Source organism: Ambystoma mexicanum, chromosome 5p, assembly GCF_040938575.1.
Source record: "Ambystoma mexicanum isolate Mex_15411 chromosome 5p, UKY_AmexF1_1, whole genome shotgun sequence".
Classification (NCBI taxonomy): domain Eukaryota; kingdom Metazoa; phylum Chordata; class Amphibia; order Caudata; family Ambystomatidae; genus Ambystoma; species Ambystoma mexicanum.
Genome location: NC_090930.1, coordinates 190,593,093 through 190,607,798, shown reverse-complemented (window position 1 = coordinate 190,607,798; position 14,706 = coordinate 190,593,093). Strand labels below are relative to the sequence as shown.

General features: G+C 44.3%; 1 protein-coding gene across 1 annotated transcript in view; it reads right to left on the bottom strand.

Moving 5' to 3' along the window:
- CAPN6 (calpain 6) overlaps positions 1–14,706 on the bottom strand; it is an 831,133-nt gene that overhangs the window by 411,691 nt on the left and 404,736 nt on the right. Inside the window, exon 4 of the mRNA XM_069612607.1 lies at positions 3,638–3,846. Coding sequence (XP_069468708.1) covers positions 3,638–3,846 — 209 coding nt within the window. The remainder of the gene's footprint in view (positions 1–3,637; positions 3,847–14,706) is intronic.

Sequence of the window (14,706 nt, the reverse complement as noted above, 5' to 3'; positions counted from 1 at the left end):
GCTCTTCCTGAAACGGGATATTTCTAATTCCTTTCAGATTCGCATTTCTGCCTTTAATTTTTACGTTAGGCATGTTTTTGCTCTTTTTGGACATCCTAACCTGCTTTTTTGTCTTTTTTCGTCTACCGACAGGGGATTGGGGCATCTCATTTATATCGTAGTCCGAGCTATTTACTGGAGCTGTTACATCATTATTCATGTTTGAACCTATTTCTAATACCTGGACTGCTAATTTTTCCTCTCTATATTTTGTCTTTTGTTTACATTTTTGCCCTTTTTTAGAAGAAGTATGTTGGGAGATTATTGAACCATCACTACTAATGTTTAAACATCCCCCTCTTTTATCGTTTCTCTCACCTGCATCTGAGCGCTGGACTTTTCCGTGTCCTGTTCCTGAGTAGGCCCTTCTGTTGCCATAATTATGGCATCCAGAAGGACCGAAGGACTATCTGGACAGCTCAGTTCCTTTCCATAATTTTCATTATTGGTTATATTATCTCCTTTTCCCTGGGAGACTAGATCCTCTACCACTATATTTGACGAGGTTGGGCGATCTCCTGTAAGCATAAGTTCCAACAGAGTAGTAATCTTAGCATCCATGGTCATTAACCTAGTATCTTGTTCCTCTCTATATTTATTAAATAGACTCTTTTCTTTAGTAATCTGTTCATTAATGTTCTTAACCTCCACTATACCCTCCAAGAAAGCCAGACGAGTCACCAATTGGTTAAAAGCCGCTTGTTGCCCTACCATAGAGCAACCAATAGTCTCTTGGGATTCACCTAGGGTTTTCAAAGCCAAATTCAAACTAATGTGTAAATTGGATAGAAGTGGTATCAGGTAATCTCCTCTCTCCCCCCTTCTCAAACCAGGAGACTCCTGTTTATCTTCGGCTACCCCACGACTTTCCAATATGGTTCGCTGAGGGTCGGTAGCTTTATCTACAGTTGTGGGTGAGTAATCCCTTTCCTTATCAGTTTGGGTATAGCTGGTCTTACTATATATAGGTGGTATAAATGTCTTTATAATCGGTCTAATAGGGGACAGGTGCCTACCCTCTTGTTGTTTCCACATTATAGGAGTGTTTCTATTTTGTGAGAGTGTATCAATTGGCGCGCCCTCAGATAAGCTCCTCACCCCCTTCCTTGTCTTTGGACAAAAATCTACCTACTGGTATCTCTAGATCAACAATTTCCCTCAGCAAATGACCTGTAGCATCTGCCGTAATAAAGAAGGAATCATCCAAATCACTCTCCCCAATGGGCTGGTTAAGATTATACTTAGAACGAATGGGGGTCTCTTTAGATTGGTCCCTCCCGCCAGCCTGCGGAGAGCTCCCCGACTGAGGAGAATCGAGGGCACATTGCACCTTATCCTTATTATCCTTCCCAAGGATAAATGTTGCCGGCGAAATGTGAGAGAATTGCATAGTTCCACACGGTTGTTTCCCCTTCCATATCAGAGAATCCAAGCATTGATTATCCCCTGCCTGTAGTTTCCCAGTAATAATCCTCTTCTGAAGAGGAGTGGACGCATGATACCGAACTACCCTTTTAGTACCAATTCGAATTTGTTGAAGACATTCCTCATCTGTAAGTTCCTGTCTGGAGTCTGTAATGTCCCTATTAGCCCCCGTATCCTCTATGACTGGTGTGTCCACATTTACCTTAGTCAAAGCTACAACATTCAAAATTGCAGGATCTGTGGTAGGATATCCCTTCGGGCTCCCTTCAGCTCTAATATTAGAATTTTCATTAATATTCTCAACCAATAAAATCGAGGCAGCCATATTTTCAGTGTAGTCAATACTAGTAAGCGCCTCACAATGAGTCAGAGAGCCTGATTGGACCTCTACTATCTTAGTAGCTTGACTCACAACAGTTTCAAACCCGCTTCTAAGTGCGGGCATATTATGAAAAAAAGAAAAAAAAACAGAAGAGAAATATATTAGAAAATATTATATTAGAAAAAAGAACACCCTGAGGGGAGATCAGCCCGCAGCCTCTAAGAAGCAGAGACACAAATTTAGTTTTTTTTTTAGTTTTTTTTATTTATTTATTTTTTTGAAAATGGCTGGGAACAAGACTAATATAAAAATCAAATCATTCTGTACTGTAGTTGTGCCAAAAGGAATGTGTTTAAATTAAACCCAGAGGGGAGAACAACTCGCAACCTCTGATATAATTATAATTGCGTCAGCTTAGAAGCATAGTTATTTAAAATATCCACATTTAAGGAATGGGTTTAAAATAAGCACTCGGTTGCAGGGTGGGGAACGCCCGACGGCTTGTGGAGCTGCCAGAGTCCGACTCTCCACCCCGTACCCTGGAAGCTTAAGAAGGACGTAGGTCAGAAGTTGGTAGCAGTAGACCAGATTACTCACAGCCGAACAGCAAAACAGCGACTCCAGCCCTTACTGCCTTCCAGGGCTTAACGCCGCAAGGGTGCTCTTCCGCTGTTTAAATGGGTCCTCTCAAGTCACGTGACAAGTCACGTGGTGGTGTCCCACACGGCCTCCTCCAGGAAGCTTCGTGTTCACAGCAAGAGCTGCTCGGAGCTCGCAGTGCTGTAGCCGGAAAGTGAGGTATTAACAAAAGAAAACGCAACTTCAAAGGGATCCAAAAGCACCCTGCTCGGGCGCTCTACCGCTGTTTAAATGGGTCCTCTCAAGTCACGTGACAAGTGACGTGGTGGTGGCCCATACGGCCTCCTCCAGGAAGCTTCGTGTTCACAGCAAGAGCTGCTCGGAGCTCGCAGTGCTGTAGCCGGAAAGTGAGGTATTAACAAAAGAAAACGCAACTTCAAAGGGATCCAAAAGCATAACAGATATGATGGACATTTTAAAAATAAGTGGTATTTTCAGTACTTTATATTTTTAAAAGACCACCTAATTATATGTGGTTATAAATCAGATATGTGCAAAATTATTAAAATAGAAGGTATTCAAAATACCACTTAGGTTTTATTGTTAGAATCCTTTAATTAGGCCTTTAGTGGCGTGAGGGCAGCTTTTCAAAATGTCAGGGCCTCCATTAGGTTTGCAGAATCCCTCCCACACTCATTAAAGGCCCAGGTTAGGTCCAGATGTTGCTTTTTCCATTGTAAATGTGTAACATGTTGATCGCTTTTGTGTTGCAAGGAAACACAGACATGCCAGGACGTCTATTACCCGCTATGGAAACTGTTAATCTGCAAAGGAACCTGGTGGATCCTTTTCCTGTGTGTCTCCTATGCATGATTTGCCTGGCTCTTCGCAAGATCAACAGTGTTTTAGTCATTGACACTCAAGATCCGAGTGAATCCATCTCTATTTGTATATTTGCTAACATGACCCATCCCAATCTGAAGGTTCTTGTCCAGTCCTGTTTTTTTTCTTTGCATTCTGGGATTTGTAGTTTTACTTTTCCCATTATAAAACTCAGACTTCAGGTCCTAGAAAGCAAAGAAAACATATGTTCTGCATAAGCACCTACAGATTGGAATCAGTCATGTTGGCAACTATGTCTTTTTGCCCCATACGATTCTAGAAGATGGGACTAGGCAGCGAAGCACTGCACCAAGAATACATTGCATGCTGTATAAATAGACTGTCCCAACCTTACAATGTGGGGAGCATCCGTGAATTGGGAATCCTTACTTGGCATAGGCTTTCTCCAGCAATGCGCTCCAGAACTCATTGCGTTTATTGGATCTGCAGTAGATTAAACTTCCATCCATTGTTGGCAGCCGATCATCAATAACAACGTCGATCCATTGTCCCAAAGACCAAAAGCGGAAATGAAATAGCCCCACGTACCCGTGGGGTCTTCTCGGATTCCATTCTTGCTGTTTCCAATCTGGAATAACCTGGAAAGAGGGAGTGCGACCAATAATTAGGAAAGTTCAGGTTTTGTTTATTTAGTACATCCTCCTGACAATCACATCACAGTATGAAATGCATCATATTTAATATGAACGACCCAGGCCTTTCAATGTTCACTCTGAAGTGGGTGTAATGTCCCCCGGCCGGTGCTGCCAGCGGGGATCGAGGTCGGGATGTGCTGAGCATGGAGGCCCCGTGGTGTGAGACACAGAGGCAAGAAAACACACGTGCACCAGTTACTTTCATTAGCACCGCTCTGCCGGCTTTTGGCCGTGCAGGTCCTTTATTCAGCGCCTCACGTCACCGCGCATGCGGGATGCGAGGCGGATATAACATTCCTCCTTTATCCCAATGAATGAAATGTAACCAAAACACATATACTGTCCCCTGTGCTATCTAGTCCTGCACAGGTTCGTCCACCCAAACATAAGAGTCAATATAGCTGTATGGGCCTTCACCACTCATAGGGCCTCATTACAAGTGATGCGGAACGGGTTAACGGGACCTGCTAAAGGAGGCAGACCCGTTAAACCCGTTCTGCCTCATTACAAGCTCCCCTCGCGGGACCCTGTAATTAACGCCTGGTCAAACCAGGCGTCCTTACCGGGTCCCGCCAAGGGAAGAGGGAGCAAACAACGGGCCGCTCGTAATCGGGCCGTTGTTTGCTCCCTCCCCCATTCCCATTCAGCCCTATGGGGGCTGAAGTGGGAATGGGGAAGGCCCGGGTTCCTGGAGGGAGGAATTACCGGGCCCTCCAAACTCGGAATGGCCCGGTAATTCCCCATTCTGGGAACCCAGATCCGATTTTACAGCCAAAATGGTAATGAGGCCCATAGTCTCTTAGTTTTCCTGGGACCCTTGGGGCTGTCCTTAGGTTGTACCCATTGGGTCGTTGCCGAGGCACTGACTCTGATTCCCCTCCTCCTTCTGGCTCAACCTCGACTTGGGGTGCCGTTCGCCACCTTCCGATGCTTCACCTGGGTTTCCACCTTGTGTGTTGTCTTCCTCAGTGCTTTGGGTTGGGGTGTGCTATGTGTGTATTCTCTTTTCTTGTGGCTGTCTCACCCCATCAGTCCACATCTCTTCGGGTACCTTTTTGAACCACAAACCATGTCTGGCAAAAGTCTCTTGCCCTCAGCTCGCTGTCACCATCGTTCCCTCCGTTCGGATGATTCTCCATGGCTTGTGGTCACATCGAGTTTCCAACTTTGATTTTGTGGGGTTCAGTAGCACCAGGACCTGGTCCCCAACTTTGTGTTTGGATGTTCTTCTCTTCTCCTGATGCTCATACGTTTATTTGCCATCAATCTCTTGGCTTGTGTACATTCACTGACAAGTTCATCCACACTCCTGTTGGGGTGATGTGGTATTGAGGAGTTCACAATAGTATCATACATAAGGTCTGCTGGGGGTACGCTCATGGAGCTGTTTGGGGTCACTCTGTAATTTCCTAGAAACCGGTACAGGTCAACTTTCCACGGGCTGTTCTGTGCTTTGGATGTGTGTAGGATTTTTTTCAGTGTTCTCATGAATCGTTCTATGTCTCTGTTTGCTTGCGGCCATCTGGGTGTGATGTGATGGTACTGGATCTGTAGTTCGTCCATCTACTTTTTTAGCTCCATTACTTGGAACATTGGTCCCTTGTCGCTTTTGAGGTACCTCGGCATTCCGTGTGTGGCAAAATCTTTTTCGATTGCTGGAACCACTGTGTCTGGCACCGTTGAGGACACATTCAATCTCCACCTCTGGATACCGTGAGTAGTCGTTGATCGCCACCAGCAGTTATGTCCCCTCCTGTACTGTGCAGAAGTCGATGCTGCTGGCTTCCCATCTTGATGACCCTCACTCCGCTCACTGTATTGGCTCAAGGTTTGGTGGTGCTCCCATTATTTGGCATCGGTGGCAGAATGTAATGGTCTCTTCCATGTTTGAGTCTATTTTTGGGAACCGCACTCGGTGTCGTATCCTGCCCTTTTATCTGACCATTCATTGATGTCATTCATGGGCTAGCATGACAATTCTGTCTTGTAGGCTGATGGGGATTACTATGCGTGTGCCCCTCAGAATTAGTACCTGGCTGGTGACTCATAGTTCCTGCTGCACCGGGAACATCCCTGTGAGGAAGTATTTTACCGCTGGTGTGCAATTGTGTACATGGCGGAGGAGTGACTTTAAATCTCCCGCCAGTATTGTATCCTTAATGATGTTGCCGCATGGGTCAGCTTGTGTGGCCTCCACAATGTCGACGATGCTGTTGGCCTTACACCACCGGAGTCAGAGATCAGGATGTCCAAAAAACTGTGTATTTTTGTGTGTCCCAGCGCCCTGATGCCTGCGGGTTTACGGCACTATAGAAACATATATAAATAAAAAAAATAAAAAGGCTTCATGGCGTTGAGGATCTGGCAGATGTGCTCTTCCGTCTTTTCCGATTTATCCACCTCACCATGTGTTGCACCTCTTGGGTGGCTGGATAGGAAGTCTGCTGGATTGTCGGTCCCTGCCTGGTAGGGCAGATCAGTCTGGTATTGCTGGTGTAGTAACCACTTTCCAATTCTAGCTGGCAGGTGTGCAGATGACCCAGTGAAGATTAGTATGAGAGGCTTGTGGTCGGTGTATGCTTTGAACCTCCGCCCATAGAGATAGATGTGAAAATGTCTGCAGCCCCTTCTCAATATGTGAGTGCGGTTATTCGGTGGGTGTGAGCACTTGGGGGGCGTAGGCAATGGGTCTGGTCTCGCTGGTTCTTGATTGTTGTACAAAGGTTGCCCCGAGCCTGATGGGACTGGTGTTGGTAGGGTTTCATCATAGTATGCCATGGTTGTGTCCGATGACAATGATGCTTTGATCCGTTCAAATGCTATCTTGCATGTAGGGCTCCAGTCCCATTTGACGTTGGATCTGGTGAGTTCTCTGAGTGATTCTGACATGGTTGTGAGTTTAGGGATAAACCTACTGCAGTATGTGGCCATGCCCAGGAAACTCCACACCTGCATAGTTGCGTTTGGTGGGGTGACTCCTTTAATGTCTGACACCTTGTGGGATATTCCTTCGCTGTTGAAGCGGAACCCAAAGAATGTTATTTCTTCTTTCAGGAATTCACATTTGTCAAGGTGGATCATGAGGCCTGCTGTTTCCAGCCTTTCGTTGACCATTTCTAATCAGTGCAAGTGTTCCACTCTGTTGGTTGGGTGAACGAGGATGTCATTGCTGACATTTAATACCCCCGGAACACCTTGATGACTTCTTGTATGGCTTGCTGGAACACCTCTGCCACTGACGATATTCCAAAACGTAACCTATTGTACCGCCTCAGAGCCAGGTGAGTCAAACAGTTGTGATATATCTCAGATCACATTGTAGTTTCAGCTGATTGTAGCCTGCATTGAGGTCTAGTTTTAGTTTCGAGAATATTTTGGACCCTGTCAGGTCTGTAATTATTTCATCCTAGGTGGGAGTGATGTGCCGTTCCCATTTTATTGCTGCATTTGGCCGGCACATGTCTATGCAGATGCATACTTTTCCAGATTGTTTGGGCTTCTTCGTGACAACCATCAGGGACACCCATAGTGTTGGGCCTGTCACTTGTTCAATAATGCCAGCCTTCTCCAGTTCCTGTAGTTCCTTTGCCAGCAGGTCCCACATGTGGAATGGTGTTCTTCTGTGGCGTACTGCTCGGGGTTGAACTGTAGGGTCAATATGTAGCTTCACCAGCTTGCCTTTCCGGCATCCTATGCCTCAGAGATTTTTGGCTAGTAGGCTTGTGATGTCCATGGAATCAGTGATGTCACAGATAAAGCTTATGAGCCCTAGTTCTTCTGCTGACTCCCAGCTGAGTAGGCATTCAATGTCTGCATTGACTACATAGATTTCAAACCAGATTGTCTTTTCACCTCTGCTCAACATGGTTCTGAAATGTCCCACCACCGGCAGAGGTGTCTTGCTTCCGTAGGCGAATAGAAGTGACTCTGTATGCTTGAGTTCTGATTGAGGACGCAATCGTCCGAGCATGTCAGTTGGCATGATGTTCACTGACGCTCCTCTGTTAATCGTCATCAGTGTCTCCTGACCTTGTATGTTGACGAGGCACTTCGATCTACTCTTTTTCTTCTTCGGTTATCACCTCCTTGTTCCAGTGCCGATACAAGGTGGATCTTGCCTCTTCTCCTCGTTCTTCCCACTTCTACAGCCATTGCTGTTTCTTATTGCTTGTCCCCGGATTCATCCATCGAAAATTCGTTACCGGTTAATACCAAGCGTATGTCAGCCTGCTTCATCTTCTTGGGGGTTGGTTTTGGCTGCTTCAATTGCATGTATTGGGGCAGGTATGATGATCTGCATACACAAGGGTAGTGGTTTCTTCTGCCGCATGTGCCGCATGTCATGCTTCTCCATACCATCGGCATTCTGTCGGCCGTGGTATTCTTGGCTGCCACTGTGTTGTGTTGTGCGCCTCCCTATTGTTGTCTCTTGGTACTGGCCGGTTGGTGATCTGTGATATGGTTGCTGCCGTTGGTGCAAGTTGTAATTTTTGTAGGGTGGTACTCATCTGTGTTATTCTTATTTGTGACAGTCACCTCTGACATCTGTATTCTAGTATTCTTGTCAGTGTTATTCCTTTTTCGCTCAGTACAATTCTTCATAGTTTCTCCAAGCTCACCCTGTGCCTAATTTATTTTTTTATATCGTCGAATTTGCACGTCTGAGCCTTATGTGGTGTGCGTCTAGTGTCTCTTCTTATGTTTGTACTGTTGTGCAGAAATTGAAAGTTAGGGCGTCCTTTGCCACTTTGTAGACATCCGCGCCATCACCCATAGCCAAAGAGTTAAAGTTGTGTAGCACGTCGCCACCAACATTGAGCAGGACGTGCAATCTCAGCTTTCTTGGAGCTGTGACTTCTTTACAATCCATCGCCATCTCTAACCTTTGGATCCAGATCATCCAGCGGGGTTCCAACGATGATGGATCTGTGTAAGGGTCAAATGGACCCAGAGCCGGTGTGGCTCCCCTATGGTTTCGAAGCGGTGGTGTATATTTTGGTGTGAGTGACGCAGCTATTACCGTTGGGGTGCCGGGCCTTGTCGTGGATAGTCCTATGGCCATCTTGGATTTTTTGTGTGCATCCACCTGTGGCTATGAGCGCTAAATGGCCACTTCTCCTCACGTGTTTGTGCGTTGTGGTGATGTGCACGTCGTATGGGATCAGGCTGTACTCCCTGTGGCCTTGTTGAGTGTGGGCCGAGTGTGGGGCATGAAAAATGTAGTTGATCCTTCCAATGTGTACAGGAGGTGCGATTCCTGCGTGTTTCCCAACATTTTGCATTATGCTTATTCAGCAGAATAAGCATGTGTTGCCAGCCTTGTGGGAAAGGTTCAATCCTCGTCACCAGTGTAACGTACCCCACCCGGTGCTGCCAGCAGGGATCGGGATGTGCTGGGCATGTAGGCCCCCGTGGTGTGAGACACGAAGGCAAGAAAACATGCGTGCACCAGTTACCTTCGTTAGCTCCGCACTGCCGGCTTCTGGCCGCGCTGGTCCTTTATTCAGCGCCTCACGTCACTGTGCATGGGGTCAGGTGGATATAACAATGGGTGGGGCTGAAGGGCAGTTCGCTATCTGGAACTGCTCTGATCTGCTTGACAGATCGGAGAAGAAATGGAACCTAGTCCATTGCATTGAACTAAGGCACTTACATTGGCTTGAGAAGTCTCCAGGGGCTTCCCCAGAGTTGGAGGGCTGTTAGGCTTCCTCAGTCCCCCATGAGTAAGGAACCAGCGCCATTTTAACTACAAGAGCCTGTGAGCATGCATGGGTGGCGCAGTGGAGAAACGGATACATTAACACGTTTTGAAAGAAACATATGCAGGGAAGCCACCTGCCTAAAAAAGCAGGGCAGCCAGCATCTGACCATGACTGGCTAACTCTCTACAAATTATTATTATTATTTTTTAGTGAGTTATGGTTTAATAAAAGTAAAACATTTACACATCATCTCTTATCTAAAGGTTAGCATCAACAATAATACATAAGTTCTGACATTGTTTGAAGAGTTTATAAAGCTTTAAACATTAAAAACAGAAAAAAGAATACATTTAGTTTATAATAGGAATACTACATGCATAGAGGCAACCAACATTCCCACATAGACTGCTTCAAATATATAAAGTGACGTGTGCAACCCGAAAAACGCAAATACTCTCATAGGGGCATCGAATGCTAACTCATCTCACCTACGATAGACAAGACCATTGATTATCATGAAATGACAGAGTAGCACATTACAACATTAAGGCATGCTCAGGCTGTTCTGAGCAAACCTACAACATATAAACTAAAACAATAGCATTTCATAAGACTCATATTCTGCCATCACTTTACTGTTACAGTGTTATCAAAAATGACATGAGTAGGAAGGCCAGTGTGCCTTATGTTCTCAACAAGGATGCAGGTTTGAATCACTGTCACAGATATGTCATAAATACACATGGGTGTCCGTTCTCGTGTTTCTTAAATGCTCTTGTTTTTTATGTTTGCACTTTTTAGTTTATTACAAACTTTTAGCAAATGTAACACCCAATCAATCCAAACTGTATAAGTCTTTGAATGAAAAATGTCGTTATCATGAGGGTAGTGCCTCTCCTCTTAATACAATGCCCCACTAGTCTTCAGCATGCAAAGTCGACATATTTTCCAAATGCTGTTTAAAGTATCTTGTGCTCTGCCCAGTCAATGCTTTGCAAAAAAAGAAATGTGTTCACAACGGTATCTCTTCCTCTGCAAATCTACATGTAGCGTCTTTCATCAAACCAGACAATCGAGAACAAAGGATTTCCTTTGTTTTGTGCAAATTCCGTCTAATCCTCATGAACTGATCTGTGTAATATGCATTGGGGCACTTCTTTAGGTAGGCCAAGATGTCACCCAAGGGCCGAACTTCATTTGAGAGGTTATAGAAGAGCTTTCTGTTCCATATGTAGTAATCCAATCCAATTCCCACATCTTTAGCTTTACTTTTTGAGGGTTCCGCAGTAGACACTCCATCGACAGACCAAAGTTGCTTAGGGCCGCCTCACAGTCATCCCTCCATCGGACAATTAATTTATCATTTTCAGCAATCATTTTTTATTTAATCATTGATAAAATCAGCAGTGGATTGTCCTGCATGCATTTTCCGAAGAGCGATACATTTTCCAATCTGCCAGCGTCTTTAATGAAATTAATCCCAGTTCCCTTCTGACATTTTGGATTGGAATTGATTTAGGCAGATGCAGAACATTCTTGAAAAAGGCACCTTCCAGAAACAGCTACTGCTTTTTCTGAAAGAACAGTAGGGCGTCCATACCCACCGTTAGCACTGAGACCACTTTTAATTCATAGAAGTCCAACAGGGGAACCAGTGTAAATCGGCAGAATTTTCTTTTTATAAGAAGTGTTTTGTTTATCAACATTTATGATATGATTTGATAAGTCATTTATAAAGTGCCTGTAGACACATGTTTCTAGGCGCCACAAGACAAGAGAGGGTACGGAGGGAGGACAAGACACACGATCTTACTAGGCCATGTGTCATTCAGATCGGGCAAGTGCGGCATCGTAAAGTGCAGGGGAAGGGAAACAGGGAAGTGAAAGGGGGAAAACACAGCAGCAATGTAAAACATCCAGATTCGACTTTCCTAAAAAGGAGCAAAAAGGCCTCGTTTTTAAACACAGCAGCAATGTAAAACAACCACTTTCAAATTTCCTAAAAGGGGGAAAGTTGGACCTTCTCTTTTAAACTACAAAAATGATGGGTGGAAGGTTTTGAATGTATCTGAACCACTGGCATTGCTCTGGGCAACCTTCCACACCACTGTTTTGTGGCCTGCCTGCGCCATTGCAAAAGGGGTCCAGCCATATGAAAATCAGTCTGGTACTGCTACCAATGGTAGCAGCCCAGCCCGGACTGCTAGGCCAGGTTCCCTCTGCATGGAAACACAAGCAACCCCAGACATGTTTCAGCCTTGTTGGGCCTCCTCAGTGAGGTGCAGCTTGGTTCCCTATGGCACAGTGAGCAAGGGACCTGCGTTTGGGCATACCCTCTCTCACTTAGTGAGACAAACTGTAACTATAAAAGTGCTGGGTGGAAGGTTTTGAAGGAATATGAACCACTGGCATTGCTCTGGACAACCTTTCAAACAACCGTTTTTAGACCGTCTGGGCCATTGCAAAAGGGGACCACCCATATGCAAATCAGTCAGGTACTGCCACCAATTATAGTAGCCCAGCCCGAACTGCTAGACCCGGTCCCCTCTGCCGGAAACACAAGCAACCCCAGACATGTTTCAGCCTTGTTGGTCTTCCTCAGTGAGGTGCAGCTTGGTTCCCTATGGCGTAGCGAGCAAGGCACCAACGTCTGGCCATACCCTCTATCCCATAGTGAGACAAAGTGTAACTACAAAAGTGATGGGTGGAAGGTTTTCAATGAATCTGAACCACTGTCATTGCTCTCACCAACCTTCCACACCACCGTTTTTTAGCCTGTCTGCGCCATTTCAAAAGGGGTGCAGCCATATGCAATCTGGAGCGGATCGAATTTCCTCTGATTACGAGCCCAAGAATTCAACCTTTTTAGCAACAAAGTTGCATGCAGTTTTCGGATAACATCTAACAATGCTATGGGTCAATAGTTGTTTGGGTCTTCTCACATTTCACTCTTAAACATCGGTACGACTATAGCTCGCTTCCATGACTCTTGGATCGATTGGGTTTCTCTGATGTTATTCAGTATGAAACTAATTAATTTCACCCATTGTTCCGGGTTTTCTTCAAGATTATATTTGTCAACCCATCAGGGCCTGGGGCTCTAGATGAGCTTGCTTTAATTATCATATTGAGAATATCTTCTTGATCGTATGTTAGCCGCCATGGGTTGTTGGTTCCTGCATTTCTTCTGCATCTAGGCAATGGTTTTCAAACAAATTTGTGAAGTGTCTTATCCAAGATACTTTGCCTACTCCATTGATTTGAGATATTTTCTGCGAGATATCAGTTGACTTAATCAAGGACCAGAATTTCCTTGAGTTTTTTCGGCTCAGCGTTCACAGCATTTGTTCAGCGTCTTGTTGAATTAACACACTTTTGTACCAAATCAGCCAAGACTTATGTTTGGACATAATCTGTTTTATCCTCTTAAGATTTTTATCTGTAGTGCTCAGTTTAAGTTTTGTAATTTCCCCTCATCATCTCATGTTTTCTTAAGGCGACTGTTTTATCGTGCGTATGAAGATATATTTCTTGAGGAAAAAAACTCCTTGCATTCTTCTGGGAAAATGTTTGAAGAATAGATTTATAGTCCACTTTCAAGGAAAACTGAGCCAAACCACCACTATCGTTAAGTTGAACATACATCAAAATAAGTTGTTAAACATACTTTTTTGTTATTCTTAAGTGAATCCCTTTATTTGCAGGTTCAATCATGGTTGGAAATTTTAAGTAGTAGTCTTCCGTTTCTTCGATCCAAACCATCATCAGCAGATTATGGATTGAAGATTCTCAAAGGTATTAACTACTCTAAAGAGGTTGCTTGAAATGAACATATAGTAAATTATTGAAAGTTGATTGTTTCTTTCCAAGGTTGAGCGTGGGGGAATGTCTTGACTAACTTGGCCATTTAGGATGTGTAAGGATCTACTGTCCATTAGTTCGAGCCAAGGCCATCCATTCCTCTGAGGAGTAGTTAATGAATTTAGATAATTTCTTATCAGCATCCCTTGTTTGTCTAAGCAGTACATATTAAGATCTAAGCATATGATGATTTCGATGTTTTCTAATTTGTATGCTTCATCTAAGCTCTTCGCAATTTCTTCCATCATTATTTGTAGAGTAATGGCCACAGGGTTCCAATAGAGATTAAATATACATAGATGTTTTCCTCTCGAGTTTGCTTCTCGTTTTCAGTCTTTACCATGCCTAAGTGTTGTGCTTTGGATGAATGACCCAAGTTAAGAGTACTTACTACTTCCATGGCCGCACCATTTCTAATTGATGTTAATAATCCTGCCTGAGTGCACCCCATGCCTTCTTTTATCGCAGGATTGAAGCAAATGGAAAAAACATCCAAAATTGTCTTGGTGGTCAGCCAGGCTTCTTGGAAAGACAGGATGTCAAATGCTGCCCAGTTAATATCTCCATCAGATGTTAAATGGTGAAAACCCTGTGTATTCCAAGATACAAAGGTTAATCTGTTTTCCTTCCTGATGTTACTTAGCTAACAGATTCCTGTGTTCGCTAATACTTCCGGAAGCCATGCCCATGAAATCTCTGATTTTGGACTGGCTGATATTTCCCCTTTTTGCTCCATGCTCCTCACAGTTCTTTCAGATCCTTTATAGTTTATTTTCAATGTTAAATTCGGTGGAGGATACTTGCGTCCCACCAGTCCATCTCCTAATCCTTCAGAATTATGATGTGTGAGGTCTCCTTTACGTTGAGATTTTACTCTTTCATCTTATAGTGATAGTGGTGACAGATACAAATAATAATTTTTAAAAATAATGTGAGGTTTTCTCATTAGCTCGGGCTTTATTAATTGCTGAGATGTCAAAGCCTAACATTTGTCAGCTTGCCACTGTTGTCAACAAGAGATCTCTTACAATGACTGAATGAAGCTGTACCACCACCGAATACATACAATCTTCTTGAACTATTTCAATCACTGCTATATGTTCACGTTTTACTAGCTGCAGAGTCAGAACTCAATGAAACAACATCATCACCCTCTGTCTGTTCAAGATGAAGTTGTTGCTTTGGTCCACAATGTATTCTAATCTCAAGCAGCGTTATGGATCTCGCATTGGAACTCTCT